The sequence below is a fragment of the Sinohyriopsis cumingii genome, chromosome 18 (genome assembly GCF_028554795.1).
Source record: "Sinohyriopsis cumingii isolate HCF-2022 chromosome 18, ASM2855479v2, whole genome shotgun sequence".
NCBI classification, from domain to species: Eukaryota; Metazoa; Mollusca; class Bivalvia; order Unionida; family Unionidae; genus Sinohyriopsis; species Sinohyriopsis cumingii.
Genome location: NC_142978.1, coordinates 75,613,200 through 75,634,056, shown reverse-complemented (window position 1 = coordinate 75,634,056; position 20,857 = coordinate 75,613,200). Strand labels below are relative to the sequence as shown.

Sequence of the window (20,857 nt, the reverse complement as noted above, 5' to 3'; positions counted from 1 at the left end):
GGCAGTTCTGGTTTTGTTTCAAGTTTTCTTTACTCTTTTTCAGTTTATATGGGAGCTGATTAGTATGTGGTGTCTGGTTCAGTCATTCAGAATGCTTCCGGTTTCTTTAGCTCAGGTATTTTCCAAACAATTTTGGTTTTGAAACAATCTCAGTCTTTTAACTTGGTTTCTTTTAGTACGTGGCTTTGTAACTTTGAAACTTTCCTCTTTTTCCACAGCAGAGGCTGCGGTAAGTTGTTTACTCTGCTATTTTTGCTGTCGCCGCTGCAATATTTTCTGTTGGTTTCATCAGCGGTGCAATTGTTTGTTCGAAGCCCTTTGTGAGACCTTATGCAGTCTGTCGCAATTGCAACCTGTCTTTGGCTGTTTACGGTTGGTTATAATAATAATAAGAAAAAAAAACATATTAAATCCAAAATCCCCATCATCATACTCTTATTAGGAACAATTCATCGCACCAAATCAGGTGATATATATATATATATATATATATATATATATATATATATATATATATATATATATATATATATATATATATATATCATTAATTAATTAAATTTCAATATAATAGATTCAGATATTTGAACTAAATAAATTGAATGACACAACTGTATTCTGCATATTTCACGCTTACTATTTTCTAGGGAGAATAATTATAAGTTAGAATTCCTTTTTGTCCCAAATTAAAGTCAAATAATTGTTAATTTCAGTGGTCTTGGTAAATGAATCAATACATGACCATCACAATGCGATTGCCGCATACAAGATGTGGATCACCAGGTGGCTTTTAGAGATCACTGGCATCTCACATTTGTTCATCTGGGTTCAAGTCTCAACGCAGCCAACGAGGGAATGTAAGAAAGCTTGCCAGTAGCTTCCTATAAGTCAGAGGTTCTTCCTGGTTTCATCCTACATAAAAAATACTGGCTGCCAAGAATAGCATATCATGTACTGATAAAGGGCGGAAAAACATCGCAAAAACCAAATTAATACCATATGCTGTACATTTAAAAATGCCAAAAAATAATAATACATCCAGACTTTTGTCTTCTGAAAGATTTCTTCACTGCTAGTAGCATTTAAGTAGATACGGAGATTCCTTCCATATTACGTATCTCTCCAATAATTTTTGAAGATGTATGCGATACGTAAGAACACTATTTGCTATATTCGTTGTCTGTTTAAAAAAAATTGACAATAATTTATTATTAGTTTTGATTTCAAAGCACTAACTAATCCATGACTACTGGAAACACGCAAACTAACATATTTAAAACTCTAACCGTAGTTTATATGTTCTCAGTATCAACTGTCTTATGTTTGCACATAAGAAACCCTAGTTAATATTTTCTCAATATCAACTGTCTTATGCTAACACATAAGACAAAATAAATATGCTCGGACACAAACGAAACAATTAAGGAATGGAAAAGCAACACTCAAACAATTTCTTACTGGAAAATGTGTGCCCTATCATCCCACTACCTTTATTTCGTGGTCCACATAGTTTTTTTTTTTGGTTGTGGAGAGACATGTCAGATTTTACATCATATACCGAACTATTAAAGTCTTTGTATCATTTATGTATATGAAACAATTCTTCGGAAAATGAACGTGGAAGAACACGATCTGCATATAAATTTGCAAATTGACATTTAACTGATTGGCAGTTAAAAACCAATCAGTTAAAATAGATGGCCTTATAAATTTCAGTGTATTTGTTCTATAATCCCATGCAATCATTTTACTTGGTTCATTCGTATAAATGCCAAGAATAACACTTGCACCGAGATGAAGAATGGCTGAGTGAAGACAGTTACACTTGTACCGAGATGCGGTATGAGCAAGTCATGCCTAGTCACATTGATAGCATAAGCTGTTTTAAATACATGCATTACTTCAGGCTTTAAAACTTGTATTAATAATTATGATGACCTAAATAGAATAATAGATCAAAAACAAAAACTCTAAGTTGTTTAAAATGTATTTATAGCGCGTATTGATCACACTGCAAATCTAACCCAGCCATCAAACCTCAAATCCCGACTGACATAGCTAAATCATATATTGTTGTCAATTACACTGGACAACAAATTTTTACAAAAGTCATGTTACTGAAATAAAATTAGTCAATTCTTATCAATTTTTATGTGCTGAACACGAATATGACAGTCAAATTGCAAAATTGGCTATAGTTTTTTTGTAATCTGCAAGAAATTAATGTTTACATAACGAAATGCATTCCAATAGTAAAAGGTCAACTGTAATAGCCTACCTATAAAAAATCAAGTCATTGACTACATCTTAGATTTCTTCGCCTGTCTCTTGTACAGCTGTTCGGGAGCATCTCTGAGGAGTGTCCAGCAGTAGTCAGCCAGCATTGTAGTGGACCATTTTCCCTGGTATCTTTGTTCCATTGTTGCGATATCTTGATGAAAACGTTCGCCGTGTTCATCACTAACAATACCACAGTTGCTAGGAAAGAAATCCAAATGGGAATGAAGGAAGTGAATCTTTAGAGACATATTGCAGCCAAGTTTCTTATACTTCATCAACATGTCTTCTACTAGTTCCTTATAGTTTCCTGCCCTAACATTTCCGAGGAAGTTTGTAGAAACTAGGCAAAAAGCATTCCATGCTTGTTTCGCGTCACCTTCCAGCAAGTTGTTGAACCGGTCATCTTTGAAAAGCTCTCGAATCTGAGGACCCACAAAAACTCCCTCTTTAATCTTTGCTTCGCTGAGTCGAGGGAATTTTTCATGCAGGTATCGGAATGCTGGCAAAGTCCGGTCAATGGCTTTCACGAAGTTCTTCATCAAACCTAGTTTGATGTGAAGGGGTGGTAGCAAGATTTTCTGAGCCTCAACCAGAGCTGGGTGTTGGATATTCTTCTCTCCAATGGTTACATTCTGCCTGTGAGTCCATTCCTTCCTCATGTAGTGCATTTCCCTTGCTCGGCTATCCCACTCGCATAAGAAACACATGTATTTTGTATATCCTTGCTGCAGTCCCATTAAAAGGGCAACTACCTTCAAATCACCACAGAGGTGCCAGCTGTACTTGTTATACTCAATGGAATTCAGTAGCTGTCTTAAGTTATCGTATGTCTCTTTCATGTGGACAGCATACGCTACTGGAATAGATGGAAGAATGTTTCCATTGTGCAAAAGCACAGCCTTGAGACTCAGTTTCGAAGAGTCCACAAATAGTCTCCATTCTTGTGGGTCATGAGTGATTTTTAAAGCATTCATGAGGCCCTCAATATCGGAACAGAATATCAGATTACTTTCCTTTCTGAAGAAAGGCTCCAATTGCTGGTGGCGCTTTCGATATGCAGTAATTGTGACATCTTCTTCTAGAAGATTCCATTGTTGGAGTCTTGATCCTAGCAATTCTGCCTTGTTCTTTGATAAGTCCAAATCACGAATCAGGTCATTTAGTTCTTCCTGTGTTATTCTGTGTGGGGTTGATGATGCACCACAGTGAAAATCTGGATCACTGCATGCTGATGGACCAGGAGAAGAACAGGTCAACTCACCTTTGTCTTCGTCAGATGAATCAAGAGAATATTCTGCTGGAGGTTCTGGAATAGGAAGTCCCTCACCATGTGGAACTGGTCTCAATGCAGACGGAATGTTTGGGTAGACTATTCTCGACTTCTTTCGCTTCGTTATTCCGCCGGAAAGAGGAGGAACCAAGCAGAAGTAACAGTCATTTAGGTGGTTGCTTGGCTCTCTCCACACCATTGGGACTGCAAACGGCATTGATGACCTTTTGCAATTCAACCACTGTGAAAGCTGTGTTGTACATGTAGCACAGCATATATGCGGAGCCCAAGGCTTGTCTTGGTCACCAACCTTGCATCCGAAGTAAAGATGATATGCCTTCTTCACTTGAGAATTGATACTTTTCTTCTGGTTGGCAAATGTCACTTCCCCACAAATATAGCAAAAATTGTCCGCGGTATTAACACACTTTCGAGGCATTACTGTTCTTTATTGTACGTAAATGGATAAAATAATAAGTTTTATGTAACAGTAGCTTGAACTGTCTCGCACAACGTCTAAAATATTTTAAATGCTGAACCTATCTGATTGGGCTTTATATAGTACACTGCTTACGTCAGCTTCAGCAGCCGCCTGGCATTAGTATAATAGGCCTACACATGTATAGTACACTGCTGACGTCAACTTACTTCAGCAGCCGCATGGCATTAGTATTGCATTGCATCAGAAAATGATGCAATCAACTGTGGATGATGTGAGCATGATGGTATTATGCAATGTTACATCATTATTCCGGATGTTGCTGCAGTCATACTGGAGAAATTTACACAGTGAAACATAGAAAATGAGGTATATGAATATCTTCAAAACGAGAGCCAATACAAATTTTTCACGGTTATATTCATGTTCGGCACACCAAAATACTACAGATTAGGGCCTTTTCAAGTCAGTAATGATTTCACTGTTGACCAGTGTTACCGCTGATAAAATACTCGCATGCTTCATTTTGCAACACTGTAACAAATAATCATTGAACTTGTTATCTTAAGAAGCAAAGTTGATATAGGCACTACACACTACAACATCAAGTTTCTGTTAAATGCAAAATAACAATAGACGATCATAGTGTTTCAACTGAAATATACAAATTATTTTGTTTGATATACCATAAAAATGTATTAACTGATCAATCACGAAAACACTTTAATAACAATAAAAAACAAAAGCAACGGCAGGTTGTTTAAAATGAACCATAATAAAACAATTTGACAAATTTTAATGCAAGATTTAATAAAATTTCTTACATGTATTGGTGCCAAATAGATCCTTGATGTAGATGGACGTGTAAATTCTTTAAAACAGAGTATGACAAAACGCAATATATCCCATGTTTCAACTCAATCTTTCCCTGATACTCTCTTGCCATACTTCCAACTGGTCCCAGAGTGGGTGAACACAACTGTTTAGTTTCCGTAATACTTCAGACATTCAAGTTAAAGTTTTCATGCATCCCAATAGTGTCATCTTAATGTTAAAGTTCTATAGAGTCCTATGTCAAATGTACATGACAAGAACACTTTTAGCACTTGAGAGACAAGCGTCTTTCCGAAGTGCACTACCAGGCGGGTATCGAACCGGCTACCCTTAGGTTAGGAGTTGTACACTCCACGAACTGAACTGCTTCGGTTGCCTTGGTTATGGGTTAGATATACTAACACTTTAATTCGTTGATATTTGAAATATTTTCCTATCAAACATTATAGATGCAGGCAGAGCACAACACATTATATGTACTTGGCGGGCGTTTGCATGAAGACCCTTTGATCACTGCCTAGGGATGGGATAAATATATGCAGTATGCAATAACAAACTTGGATGCATTGTAATGGCGAGCCATTGCAGTTCACTAGTGAATTGTTAATAATGTTAGTTAAAAGATTACAGCAGACAACCATAACCTGTTAAACACAAGTTGTAATCAGCTGTAGTATCCTTTGACAGAGGTACACACAATAAGGGTAAAAACACGTTTGGAATGGATAAGTTCATGTTTAAATTTTTTTTGATTCGTTGATTTGTATTTTGTGCTTGAGAAGCTTGAGATGATGATAAAATTTGTTGAATTATGAAATGATACTGTCTTGTGGTTTTATTAAAAATTATTTGAAAATATACTCTTTCACCCATTCATCGATTTTGGTTATGTATTCATTCACGTTCGAATCGTGATTTAGACATACAAAGTGAAGGGTTTGTTAGTCGTACCACCCATCGTTGTTTTGTCTTGATTTATTATGCTATGGACACACACACACACACACACACATCTTTGGCATATCGTGGGGTATATATTTTTGGAGAATGTGCATGGATTGTTGGATAGTATGTGTGTGATATTTCATCTCCTTCTTTCCAGCTCTGTGCTAAAGACAAGGCGTTTTGGATATTGTATATGGGGTGTTGGTTGCTAGAGCTGATGCGATTGATAGCAATTTGTGAGATTGAATTTCCTTCTTATTTAATATATCTCTTTTCTGTCAGTTGCTGTGTGGATACTACATTGTGTGTATGGGATTTTGGATGGTATATGTGATGTGGTTGACAGTATATTTGTGATATTTCATCTCCTTCTTTCAAAGTCTAAGCTAAATCAAGGAGTTTTAGATAGTGTGCATGCGGTGTTGGATGGTATAGATGGTGTGCCGGATAGTATGTTTGCGAGATTTGATCGCCTCCTTATTAATACTTCCATTTCCTTGTCATAGTAAGTGTGGTGACGATACTCAAGGCGTTTCGGATAATGTGTATGGGATATTGAATGGTATAGGTATGTTTGTGAGATTTCATCTCCTTTCAAATTCTAAGCTAATTCAAGGATTTTTGGATAGTGTATATGCATCGTTTGATGGTATAGATGTTCTGTGGATAGTATGTTTGCGAGATTTGATCGCCTTCTTATTAATACTTACGTTTTCTTGTCATAGTAAGTGTGGTGACGATACTCAAGGCGTTTTGGATAATGTGTATGGGATATTGGATGGTATAGGTATGTTTGGATAGAATATTTGTGAGATTTCATCTCCTTCTTAAACAGATTAACAATATCTTCTGATATTTTGAGTGGGGATTATGGGCACTGATGAAGGTATTTTGGATTTTGTGTATCGGATTATGGATGGTATAATGGTGAACTATGTTTGTGAGATTTCATTTCCTTATTAATTCTACCCTTTTCTTGTCATAGTAACTGTGGGGACATTACACGAGACGTTTTGGAAAGTATAGTGTGTATTTCGTATTGGTTGTATATGTGCTTTGATAGATATTATGTTTGTGGGATTTCATCTCTTTTCTTTACAACCTTCCCTTTTGGTCTGATAGTAGTTGTGGGGATACTAATAAAGGCATTTCGGATTGTGTGTATTTCATCCCCTTCTTTAAAATTCTAAGCTAATCAAGGTATTTTTGATACTGTGTATGCGATGTTAGATGGTATATATCGTGTGCAGATAGTAAGTTCATCGCCTTCTTATTAATACTATCCTTTTCATGTCATTAAAAGTGTGGGGACTCTACATACGACATCTTGGATGGTAGAGGTGATGTAATGAACATTATGTTTGTTGGATTTCATCTTCTTCTTTTGAACTCTAAGCTAAACCAAGACGTTTTGGATAATGTGTATAGGGTGTTGGATGGTGTAGGTTGTGTGTGTTAATATGTTTGTGAGATTTCATCTCCTTCTTTTAAACTATATTCCAAAATAAGGAGTTTTGGATTGTGTGTATGGGTTGTTGGATTGTAGAAATGATGTAATGGACAGTATGTTCGTGAAATTTCATCTCCTTCCTGTTTAAAACGTACTCCTTTCTTCTGGTAATTGTTGTTAGGACACTACACAAGACGTTTTGGATTCTGTGTTTGTGGTGTTGGATGGATGATAGTTATTCCCATGTTATTCATTTTGGATAGTAATGCAAAATTGGGTGCTGTATTGTATATGTGGTGTACTCAGTCATCTAAGGTGGGATTTTAATTGTAAGGTATGTATTTGGATTGAAATTAAAAAATGGGTGTTAGATGGTAAAGGTAAAATGTGCATAGATTAATATAAAAGGTGGATGAATAAAAGTAAGGTTAATATTTGGATGGTATATGTTATGTTATGGATTGTAGACATTATAATGTTAACATCACCATTCCCGTTTGTCCCCATGATCGCTTTTGTCCCCATAAAACCTTTGTTCCCATAAACACTTTTGTCTCTATAAAAACTTTTGTCCTTATAAACCCATTCCCATGTGAAATATATGGATCCATGTAACATAGGACTTCCCATACCTTACCTACAATGCTGTCTCTGAGGTCAACTCGAACACTGTTACTATGCCACCACCAGTGAAGTCAGCTACGTGTGAAACACTTTTGAGGCTATACATTTTGAGGCTATAGAGTCCACACATGTTAATCCTATGTACGAATGTAAATAAGATTTCCATTTGCCTCCCGAGTATCATTTTTGTCTCCCCAGTGTTCCACGCATGTTAACTCTATGGACAATTTAAAATAGGATTTCTCATTGCCTCCAGAGCGTATTGTTTTGTCTCTCACGTGCCTCATAGAAATATTTCTGGATGCTTGAGTGGTGTCGGAACCTGCCACATTGTATGCCTTCAGTGACACAGTGTTGACAGAAGATAGCGAATTTCACAATATTGGATTTAAGGACAGTCAAAGGACAATAAAACAAGGGCGTAGTTTTAAATGATGGTATATATAAGGTAATATATAAACTTATTAAGCGCACGTTAAGCAACCTATTCCGCACTTCAGTTCACCCTGCCCCATTTACCTCTGGCGTTATCTGTTTGTTTGCTGTTTGTTGTATGTTTTTCAGAGAATTGTTCATCATGCTACCAAGTGATTAAAAGATATAACCTTCTGTATTGTTATTGTCATGACAATAATGTCTATGTCTGAAGTATTCAAAGATCAAGAGATATTGAAACAAAGAACATTCTATTGTTTTTGTACATTCAACGATACAAGTAGATTTTAAGATTTTAACCTTGATAAGCATTTACCTCCAAGTTGTCCTAACTTTGTGGCCCTTCTTGACACCATATGACATTTTACCCCTTATCTGACATTCCTTATCTTGTATCATCCGTCCGTTATTGAAAGTTATACACATATTTCGTGCTGCGCTGAAGTGAATAAACATGTCATTTGTTCCCTATATTTTCCTGTTGTTCGTCAGTGTGTTACATGGCCTGATCCTAAACCCAGAGGAAGGTGGACAGACGGACACAAGCTTTCTGCAGCTCCTACTTATGGAGGAGAAGCAGCTGAGAATGAACTTGGAGCAGAAGGTCCAAGACCTAAACAGCCGAGTTGCCAGCCTCGAACACCTCCCTTGTGGTAAGTCCACATATCGTTAAAGTGACGGAAAATATTAGGATATCATGATATTGATATGATAGAAAGATTTATCATATATATTGATGCACATTCGGGTTTACATATAAAGTACAGCTTTCAGTCAATCTGCTATCATTTATGGTGTTTCTATATGGTATGAGTGAGTGAACATGTGTATGTACATGTATGCATGCGTGTATCTTTTAATGTTTGTGTTTTTTACATCGGCTTTACGGTTTGTCTGCCTGACTTTGTGTTTTCAGTGTTTTTCTTTAAGTCTATCTCTCTGACTATATATATGTATTTAGGAAGATGGAGAGGTTGGTGGTATTTGTCTTTGCAAAAATAGATAGATAGATAACAGCAGAGGGGGTGAACATAACACATGCTTTAAAGTCCATTTATGAACATAAAAAATTGTACGAAAAAAATGAAAATAAAAGGGTCAATAACGTCAAACCGAATGTGTGAGTAATTAAATCATTATTATATCAATAATCGAATCTTACACTAGCAGATTAGCTCGAGAAAAATTAGAAGGAATCAGAAGATTTATTCCTGTTCGTTGTTGTTGTTGTTGTTGTGGGGTTTAACGCCATTTTGCAGCACATGATAGGCTATACATGGCGGCCAGTATTAATGGTGGAGGAAGAACCAGAGAAAACCCCGGAAAGAACCACCGACCCACGAGAAGCTACTGGCAAGCTTTCTCACATACCCACATTGGCTGAATCTTAGACTCGAACCGCCGCACACAGAGGTGAGATGGCAGTGATCCGTAACGAAGAGCGCTTTAGACCACTCGGCCACTCGGGGCCCCTATTCCTGTTCGTGATGCTCTCAAACAAAAACTGCAAGAACGACAAGAAGCATAAGTTAAATATGCAGAAGATAAAGAACGACTTTATTTTTTAAAAGCCTGTTATAAAGGTAACTGAAAGAGTTGCAGAAGCCGTGAAAGTCTTCTTCACGCATTAAGACAAACTGCTTAAAAAACTAAAAAGATAGCAAGAACCAATCAAATAGGATTTTAAGAACACTTCAAGCTATACCTGCCGCTCAACCTCCGCCACAAGCTCCACAAGAACTTGAAGGCGCTGTTGGTGAAAAACCAAAACCAATAACAAAAAAGAAAGAGTCAAAATGATTGATAAATTTACTGAAGATGCTATTATGCAAATAAGAAAAAACCAAACTGTAGAAGATTTAGCTGCATTTGCTGCTGCGAGTTATAGTTATTTAGAAATATATTTAAAACCTGAATATGCTAATAATATTTCGAATAAAAGAAGAAGGTGTGTGTGTGTGTGTGTGTGTGTGATTTAAATTTTTAACGTAGCTTTAACAGTTTTCCAGTCATATCGCTACGATGTCTGCAGTGTGTCACTTTATAGTGATGTCTTGCGCTGGGGCATCATGCCGCAGGCCTGTAGCATCATGTCCCACCCAGTCACATTATCCTGACACCAGGCTGACCAGTCCTAACACTAACAACTTAATGCTGAGCACCAAGCGAGGCAGCTGTTAGTATCATTTTTGTAAGTCTTTGGTATAACTCGACCTTGGTTCGAACCCGTGACCTCCCGCATCCGAGGCGGATGCTCTAACCACTAGGCCACCATAGCGGTGTAAAAGAAGAAGGTAAAAAGCAAGCTAGGGCAAGTGATTTTCATAATATTGCATACATGAATGCAATAAATAAATATTTAGTGGTACAGCAAGAATACAAACGTCAACCCAAACTTAAACCTGAAGTTATTCTTCCAGATAAATTGACGAGGAAAGGTTTTAATGCTTTCGCAAATGCAAAACCAGAAGTTTATGATATTGCTGCAAAATATCAAAATATAAGAAAATATGCAAGAACCAAACATGTTGGATCATACACAAAAGATGATTTGTTGCTCGGTAAATAGTACATAAAATAAAGAAAATCCGATTTGATGGGGTAATCGGTACTCGAAATTGTAATAACAAAAATATTACATAATAACATAATTAAAAAAGAATAAACTGAAAGGACAAAGTCACGGATATATCTATAACTTTCATTTTCACTACTTTCACTTTCGAAATTCCCTTAAATACTTTCACTATCACTTTCATTAATAACTTTGTCATCATTTTCACGATCTGATATTGTGATATACAAATTTTTTAACTTCTGTATCTGTACCCATAGCCAAAGATTGGAACATGCATGATTTGCTTTATAAATCTGTCTTCTGCGGGTAGTATATATCTATCTTCGAAATTTTGCGTTTGTAAATATTCAAAATCGGAAATAATTTTTTTTCTGGATCAAGCTGAATTACTTTTGCCGTCATGTTTTAATTTTTTAATTGCAGAAATAATATCATTAATATTTTCGTAATCCTATATATATATATATATATATATATATATATATATATATATATATATATATATATATATATATATATATATATATATATATATATATATACTTTTTAACAAACAGGAAACCTTAAGTGTCCCTTCATATTAGCCTTTGGGCCTTTCCATAGTGAAATTTTGTGAGATCTTTCTTATGGTCTTTTTGGCACCCCACGAGACTTTTCTTTTTGGATGACATTCTTTCTTTCTGAGGGCTCCAATCTGCATAGACGCCCCCGGTGAATCCCTAAACGAAACGAAATTTTAGAGATTCAGAGGGTTGTCTAGGCTTTTCAATTTTATGTTCAACCCCCGATATCAAATCCAGGGGGAGAGTGCAAAACGTACTCACCATGTTGTTTGACATAGTGAGGAGGTGTACATGAAATTCTCGGGGTTTTGGAGCCCCCCCCCATTTATTCAAGAAACGCGATTATCGCACAGTCGGCAGTAGGTCCAGTCACGTGATTTGAACAACAACCCTCGATTATGAGAGTCAGCCGCGCTACCACTGCGCTATGTGCCAATTTTACTGATATATGTTTCATAAATTATTATGAAGTTATTTATGCTTGATTTCCTACAAATAACTACATATATATAAGTTTTTTCTTCTTCTGCCTTTGACAAAGTTAGATTTAAAATACATATATTTCTGTATAACATAAATATTTAGAACTAACTACTGCATTACAAAGCGGGTTATTGATATTGTCAAGGGGACGAAATAATTTGGGGATAAAATTAAAACATGTAAATAATTTGAATTGTTATAAAATTATATTACTTTTACTGATACTAATTATCACACAGATGGTTAAATTATTGTATATTTGTATACAATTAGTTGACGATGACAAAAATATAATAGATAATCCCGCTAGTTAATCACGCAGTGACAAGAGGGAGAGAGTTTTGCTTGACAGAGTTATCTCCCTTAGTCGCGCTCGTTATGCACGCAGTAACAAGTGATATTACTACTTAATTACTCTACCGTAGAGAGCTTTGCCAGAAAGAGTTATCTCCTTTCCTCTGGAGTGGTAGCAGCGAACACAATCGGGAGATAATTAAATATTATCTTTTGGTTATATATCTTGAATACGCTGATTTGGTTATATTATTTGCGACAAGGTATGCTGAATATCTGCAGATATGAAAATATTTCCCAGCTGCATATGTCGATTGAAATTATATTTTTTCGCATGTCTCTACACTTGTAGATATAACTGCTTTAGCTGTCTTAACATTACATCCAATCTTACCAAATTTATTATTCTCGCTCTGTGTAATTACTCCTAAATTATGTAATTAATTATCGAGTTTTTTCCCACTAACATGATCGATCACAAGACCGTCTTCGATTATCCCCGAAAACATTCATATACAAATTTTGAGAAAGATATATTTCATCCCACCCACCCCGTATTGAATATAATATACCCATTATTTGTAACAGTACCGACTTTTCTTTTTTAGTCGACAGTAGCTGATTACATCATCACGGGATGCTTCATAATTCTCGATGATACGATGTTTCACAAATTCCTTTTGCTCCATTTATATATAATATTATCTATCTAAATGATTATTTGTCTAAATTGTTTTTGATTTCGGTATAATCTTCTGCATTTCTTATGACCTTGTCACTATTAGCAGCATAAAACATTTATTATAATATCTGTTTAGCTCTCTGTATTTTTTACCACCACTTTGCACACACATCTGTGTTTTTCCTCTAAACCCAACACCACATTTCAAATACGGTTTAAGTGAAGTCCACATAATTCGTTTGCGCAAGCTTTGTTACAAGAAGTTGTATAGCCTATCATAAGCCATTTGCATTTATTCTTTGTTTGAATCATCATATATGTATAATATTTCAATTTAATAGATATTTGTCTTAATTATAATATGGAAGGGATATTATCAACGATTAAGATTACGTCTGAATATAGATTCGATCTAGATAGAAGTTCCCCTTTACCACGAAGACGAGTTCTTGTTGATCCGACGGAAACTCTGATTAAAATTATTCGTAATGCTAAAAAAGAATTTCAAATAGATGGCGCAATTCATGTGTGCTCAACATTTAAAATCATATGCAACACCGATATTATTGAATATTCAATGAACGACCAACGAGAGGCAAAGATTATTAGTTATCTCGACAATCAAATATATTTTTTTCAGAGTAAAGTTTATTAAAGAAGTAGACGATTCTTGGATTATCAGTGACAAACGTGACCCTGTCCTTCATAATGAAAAAATCGCCGTATTAAATAAACATTCCAAACCAGGAATTTTGACTGGTATTGACAAACAGTATTATGAAATACCGTGTCCTGTAACCGCAATTATTGATGGAATTTATCCGCTGAATGATAAACCATGGGATCATGATCGAAAGCCGATGAAATTTTCGGAAATAAATTGTGTAGCCGAACGAGTAACGGAACATTTTACAAACGCGATACGTGGAAATAAACTAACAGATCAGCGACATGAAAAAATAAACAAATGGGCTGAATCAATGAAGGATAAATGAGCTACAATACATAATGTTGCTGAGCTAGGAAAGAAATTAAAATTCCCAATATTAGTAAGAACAATAACCGGAGAGATTTTGTACGAATCAAAGACTAAATCGAAAGGAGCTTCAATTGAAATTATTGATCATAGTGCACATGTGTGGACTAATGAAGTAACAATATTTTTACGAACTGGAATTGTTAAATTGTACCAAGGAGATATATTTGATTTTATTAACGAAATAAATAAGAATGATCCTGTATACGTGTGGCTGTTTCAAAGTTCTGATAATGGAAACTATGATCAGTTTGTACGACCTAATAGAGATACAGATCGCACAGAATCTCTCCACGAAGAAAAGAAGAATCTTGCTTTGAAATATACCCATGACGACGCTGAACAATTACTGAGCAATTGTTTTATCTTTCCGTCATTTTCTGCTCATTTTGCTAGAGAGAAAAATTCTTGGAAACCAACACGGTTGGATACTATTGAAGAAATACAACGCAGTGGTGTAAAATACGGACACGGCGGATTATAGAATACTAAATTCGATTATAGGGATGTTATTTCGGTTGATATGGTTGCATTTTATCCGGGAGGTTTTCTTGGTATGGGAGAGTGTTTTAAGTATTTTGAACGATTTGGACATCCAACACACGAGATGACCAGAGTATCGATAAATGGACCATTACCGGATCTTGACTTAACTGGATTTTCTTGTATCGAGTCATTTAAGTTTGCTGAAAATCCTTCACCCGATTTTGTTATGTCTGGTTTGGCAAACATTTTTCAGAAAAATATGGGCACCAAAAGTATTATTACGGTATATGCTTGATGTAAAAATACTAATATTGTTAATGGTAAGTGAGGCCATTATATCGTATCGTCCGCAGAAAGAAGTTTGGTTACTACAACAAAAGAAATATTCTGATGATGAAAATCCTTATATAACTGATTTTGAGAATAAAATAGCAAAAGATCTTGGCAGGAAAATAATTGGTATGTTTACCCGAGGAGGATCATATTATCATAAACGACATTGTACAAAAGGAATTATGAATGATGATGAACTAGATTATATAATTGCTGATACAACAAATATAAACACTTTTATAAGATGAGTAATAATATTTTATCTAGCGTTAAAATAATTATTAGGTACAGTTGTCTTACATTGATGATGAGTCACCGCAGTTTACTCATTTAAGATCTTCAATGCTTGCATACGTTTAGATAAATCTAAGTCAAAGTCGCTACGGATTCATTTTATATCAATAAAAATACTGGATTGCTAGAACAACTTCATATCGGCACTTATGAGGTTATGGTACAACAACTCGTGTGATTAAATTATTCTTGAACAGTTGTTCCGAAATAGTTGTATGAACACCGACACACCAACTCGCAAGAGAAATGAGAGAAAGAAATATTAAATCATGCACTTATGACAATTTTTTTCAATGGAAGGGAGATAAATAGACTCCTGTACTAATGGGAGAGAAATATATTCCAGTGTTTATTGTTTGGGATGAAATACGTACCGTTTCATTAAAGAAACGTTAAAAATATTTCTTGATTGGTTATTGACAAAAAAGTACTGCTGTAATAATGTGTGGCGATCATGGTCAATCACCTCCTTTTGTTGGATTGTCTCCACATAAATGGCTGAGGAATTTTGTAGATTATTATGAAGATAATAACTGATAATCATAGAGCACTTGATCCAGAATTAAGAGAGTTTAAGAAATTAATCAGACTACAACTGAATAAAATTCAATGTGAAATAATGCGTGAAATAATTTCAGAAACTCCTATTAACAATTTTTGGAATTGATGTAGACCAAATGATTTGATAGTTGCAAGTAGAAAGAAAGTTCGTGATACATTTCGACATTAATTATTCATGTTACAAAAAAACGTTTTTAAAAATCTACCCGTACCATTGTGTTATAGACCAGCAGATACGCGACGACAAAATATCGACGTTGATATACCAGGATCATCAGAAAAACAAAATCTTGTATTAAATGATATTGTTTTAGATCCTATTAGTGACAATTCATTCATCACAAGGATTAACCATCTCTGTTACAAATGTTTGGATCGTCGCTGATCGTATCTTATGGTCAAATTTAGTTTATCTCGCAGTGTCTCGAGTCAGAAGAATATCTCATTGGCGGAGGGTCGTTATACACCTCACAGAAACTGCTGGTAATGGCGATGTTATTGATTATGATATAGTAAGAAAAAAGTAGTTATAAACAGTGTGACAAAAAAATAAAATAAAAATAAACGCGACTTTGATCTCGATGCTAAATTTATCATGACATTGAAACAACGACAGAATAATCATTGTGCGAGCTGTAACACAGCAATGTTGTGGCAGTATTCAAATAATAATTCAAGACAATTTACCGTGGACACAATGAATAGCAATTTGCGTCATACACGCGAAAATATGACGTTGACCTGTCTTGAATGTAATAGAAGTCGAGGTGCTATTTTACAAAAGTGAATTCGGTGGTAATTGTGTGTTTTCAGGAATTACTTATCATTGTTCACGTACGAATCTACGTTGAGGAGCAGTTGAATCTAATCTGTAGATTGCAGGTCTAGCCGTAGATCGTACTAGGCTAGAAATTGTGTATGTCGTAATACTCCAAATAGGATCAGTCGAACTTTTTTTTACCACGTTCAAGTTCACGTTACAATCACATTACCTAATACTGGTTGTTTTGAAAAGTCATGTCGCTGTATTGGTATGTGTGCTATTGTAATCGCATTTACGGGTTTCATAGAAGTTACACGAGTAATTTCATTATTCAATGCAGCTATCACACTTGGTAATTTCCTTTGCATATTGATATCCATATAACCGCTCAGCAAGTGTTCGATTAAATCGTTCAACAATTGCCTGATCACGATGAATTGCAGTATGTCCTAGTCTAATCTGGTCGTTATGTTTTTTCATCAGCGATGATTCTGCACCAGTAAATTCCTTGCCTTGATCAGCCTGTAGCAACTGTGGTCATCGCAAGAGTCCTCGTTGATAAATTCGTACAAAAGCAGACTTCAGTTGCTGTTGGTAATGGATCTGCTTCCTTATATCTATTTGCAACATCAACAACAGTTAACGCGTATTTGTATGCACGTGATTGACGTGTACCAGTTGTGATAGTATCGCGTGTTAAAAATAAAATATCTGCTTGATAAACTTCATTAGGAGTTCTGATATTAAAATGTGCATGCTGAATTGTTTTAGGTGGTGGTAGATACATTTGCCATGTTTCCTGTAGTGCTAACCATTTTGCAGCAATATAACGTGTAACATTTGCTGATCAGAGAGTTGACTAATCGCTGCTCTACCCCTCCAATATCCTCTTGGGCTATAGTAAATCGATTCCATTATTTTATAATACTCGGTTGATTGATAACTGCTCCTAATGCTAGTTTACCTTTCATCGCAGATCAATTAGCTAATGAGTCTCTGAAAGATTTATTTTTCATGGAATTCAACGAGTGAATCAACTTTATATCTGCAAGATATCACTGTTGCAGATCTGGATTTTTATAAGATACATCATGAACTTGACATGCTTGATCAATATCATTTATTGGATACACTCTAGGTCTTGGTTGATATCGCTCGTCAGGTCGGATATCACGTCGAGTTCCAGGACCACAATAATTATATCCAGGAAGATGTTTTTCTCCTGGGTATTTAGCCCATGGAGTTCCTGGTAATTTTCCCAATGAAGTATCGATATCACCACCTGTCTTCATACGAGACGAAATAAATTTATATTTGTTTGTACCACATTTTACACATATACATGAAAGCGCAGATCTTTTATTTTTTGTTATTATTGTTGTTAATCCACTTGTGGGGGTGGATGCTCTACATTGAACACAATATAAATCTATATTATTTATTATATTTGTATAACATGGATATCATTGATTTCTCAGCGACACGAAAGCAAGAGCCAGTCAGGCATCATTCAGCACTACCAAATTCGATCAAAGCAATTATCATAGGTCCATTTGGGTCTGGTTAGACACAAATATTACTTAATCTGATAATTAGATGGCTCAAATGAGATACGTTATATTTATTAGCTCCGTCAGTTGATGATCAGAGACGTTACGAGGTGCTTAAAGATTTTAATGAAAATGCAAAATTGTTGGACAAATATGGTAATGATATTATTGATTTTATCACCGATATTGACAAGCCCCATCTGTAGATGGCCTAGATTGATGTATTAATAATCTTGTGTTATATTACGCCGTAATGCCGGACAAACAATCAAATCCAGGAAGAATATTTTCGCGAGGCAGACACAAAAACACAGACGTGATTATGTTACTCAGCGATATAAACAAATACCTAAAGTGATCAGAGATAACTGCAATATTTTAGTTGTGTTTAATTGGAATTGATATAATACTCTGCGAAATATTCATCAGACTTGGTGTAGTTGGGGACATGGACATTATTAGGATCAAAAACTTCTTTTTAAAAGCACAATCTACTCCAGACGAATTTATAACAATAAATTTACATGATCCTAGATCACGATATGGTATAGGTCTTGATAAAATATTTGGTTGAGTGACTGATTTAATTACCGACAGATTTATAGCAGCAGAGAGGGTGCAACCACAAATAAGCGTCCCGACAGGTAAACACAAATTTTGAAAAACACAAGCGACAAAGATAAAGTACCCCACTTAGAGAAACTCTCGGTAAGTAAGAGGCTTCGATTTGACGTTATTGACCTTTTATTTTTTTTTTTTTTTGTATGAGGTTTTATGTTCATAAATGGACTTGAATACAAGTGGTCTGTTCACCCCCTCTGCTTCTTAGATAGATCTATAGAAACATAGATGGATGAATGGACGGATGGATGTATTGATAGATAAATAGAACGGTAAAGATTTATTAGGAAAAACTATATGATGTCAAAATATTGACTTAGTTCCAGCAGACTGGTCTAAAAATTTGAATGATATTAACTTTTGTCTAAGCGGTCGTCAAATCTTTGAGAGAAATATGGCTCAATGGTCATCAAATTTTGTATGAGATAAACCTGACTCGGTGATCATCAAATGTTTATGACCATAACTCCAGCTCAATTAACAACAAAATGTTATGGGCGTAACTTCTGTTTCAGTTTAGATAACTAACCTCTATAAAGTAACTTCTGTGTCAGTAGTCATCATGTATTTTATGAGAGAAACCTGGCTCTGCAGGTTTCAAAGCAATCCTTATAACAGGGCCACCGGCTCCACATGTACACCCAAAACAATAAAAAACTAATGAGAATTGCCCAATTGTATCAAATTAAATATGCAGTTAATGATATTAACTGTGCATTTAATCCAGGCAATTATTGCGAATTTATTTTGAAAAATCATTCAACCCAGTTTTTAAAAAAATAACAGGCACCGGACCTTACACTTTTTTACAATTCATTTTAACACTTTAAATATAGTCTAAAGAATGGCTCTGGTTAGGAAAATTGTTTAGTGTATTCCTGGAGCCTTTGGCCCTATTATAATAACTATTTTGACGGTCACTGAGCCCGGCCTATCTCATGAACAATTTGTAGAGCAAATTTGAACGATCTTTCTCATAAATTTGATGACCACTCAGCCAAATATCACACTAATAATAAATATCATACTTGTAAACCATGGGTTACTCTCATACAAATTCGATAACCACTTGGCCAGATTTATCTCATAACAAAAATTGACATCTTTGCCAGAAGTTGCCTTCATAAAAGTTTGGGCGTTATCACTGAGCCAAAATTTACGTTTGTATGACGACCACTGGGCCATACGCTACTCTCATATGTCACAACCATTGGTACAAGTGGCTCCTGTTTTATCAAGCGTTTTTTTTTAAAGAATCTCTCCATGTTTTGTTTATTATTTTCCCAGAATGACGAAACATCAGAATGACGAAACATCTGAAATTGAGTCAAACAAATTTCAAGTTAACCCGGAAATCCGGTGGCTTTTAACATATGGGAAAAGTTAAACTGCTGTTTAATCATCGCTTCGTCGATTGGCTGACTATTTGATTAATTAATTCATCGATTCATTATTTTTGGAGACAGTTTCATAAATAGCATAGTGCTTATATACATTTTATTGTAGAAACAACATGTGAAGCGAGTCAGAAGTCAGTTGCTTTCATGGCCCAGCTGTCGGCGTCCATCGTCAATCCAGCACAAGGTCACATAATTGTCTTCGACCAGGTAATAACAAACGAGGGCACCGCTTATAATAATGTCCACGGTGTATTCACAGCGCCCGTAAATGGAACCTACGAGTTTTCCCTTATCGTTACCTCTCCACCAAACCCGTCTAGTTACCACGAATTCCATTTGTTCCTTATGAAGAATAACCTTCAGATAGGCTACGTCTTTCTGGATCATAATACACAGTATTGGCTCCGTAGAGGTACAACCTCCATTGTCCATTTGAAGCAAGCAGATGAAGTTTGGGTGCAGGTGGATAGGGTAATTGGAGACCACGTGATCGCTGGATGCTGCTTCCACTCCCATTTTGGAGGTTTTCTTATTCATGCTGACTAAATAAATTATCCGAATATTGTGTCCACTGTGTTACGTTTCTCGAACCACTTGCAACGTCAGGGGAAGAAGATTCTTCCCTATATGTTATCTGCATCTACTACTTTTCTCATTTTTGCTAGCTAATTTCCATTGCATATGTAACTTGAACACGTGCCCTCTTGAGAAGGAATATGGCATTTGCCCATGGCAAGATAAATCAATTAGCCAATGAACAAAACTAATTACAAATATCCGACTTTCACTATAACGACTTTCATGAAGGTGACATGTCATGCATTGAAATAAAATACTGTTTACGAATGCTCTAAATTGGATAAATTGAAATGTACCATGTCATGTGGTGATGTGCACGGAGATCGCGATGATTGATCTTCGCAATCTTTCTAGTTA

General features: G+C 35.5%; 1 protein-coding gene across 1 annotated transcript; it reads left to right on the top strand.

Moving 5' to 3' along the window:
- Nucleotides 1-8,684: 8,684 nt before the first annotated feature.
- LOC149777007 (collagen alpha-2(VIII) chain-like) lies at nucleotides 8,685-20,488 on the top strand. Its single transcript, XM_089942733.1, has 2 exons — nucleotides 8,685-8,930; nucleotides 20,028-20,488. Exons 1-2 carry the CDS (start codon nucleotides 8,732-8,734, stop codon nucleotides 20,465-20,467), a joined length of 639 nt encoding a protein of 212 aa, XP_089798859.1. The 5' UTR covers nucleotides 8,685-8,731; the 3' UTR covers nucleotides 20,468-20,488.
- The last annotated feature ends 369 nt before the right edge of the window (nucleotides 20,489-20,857 follow it).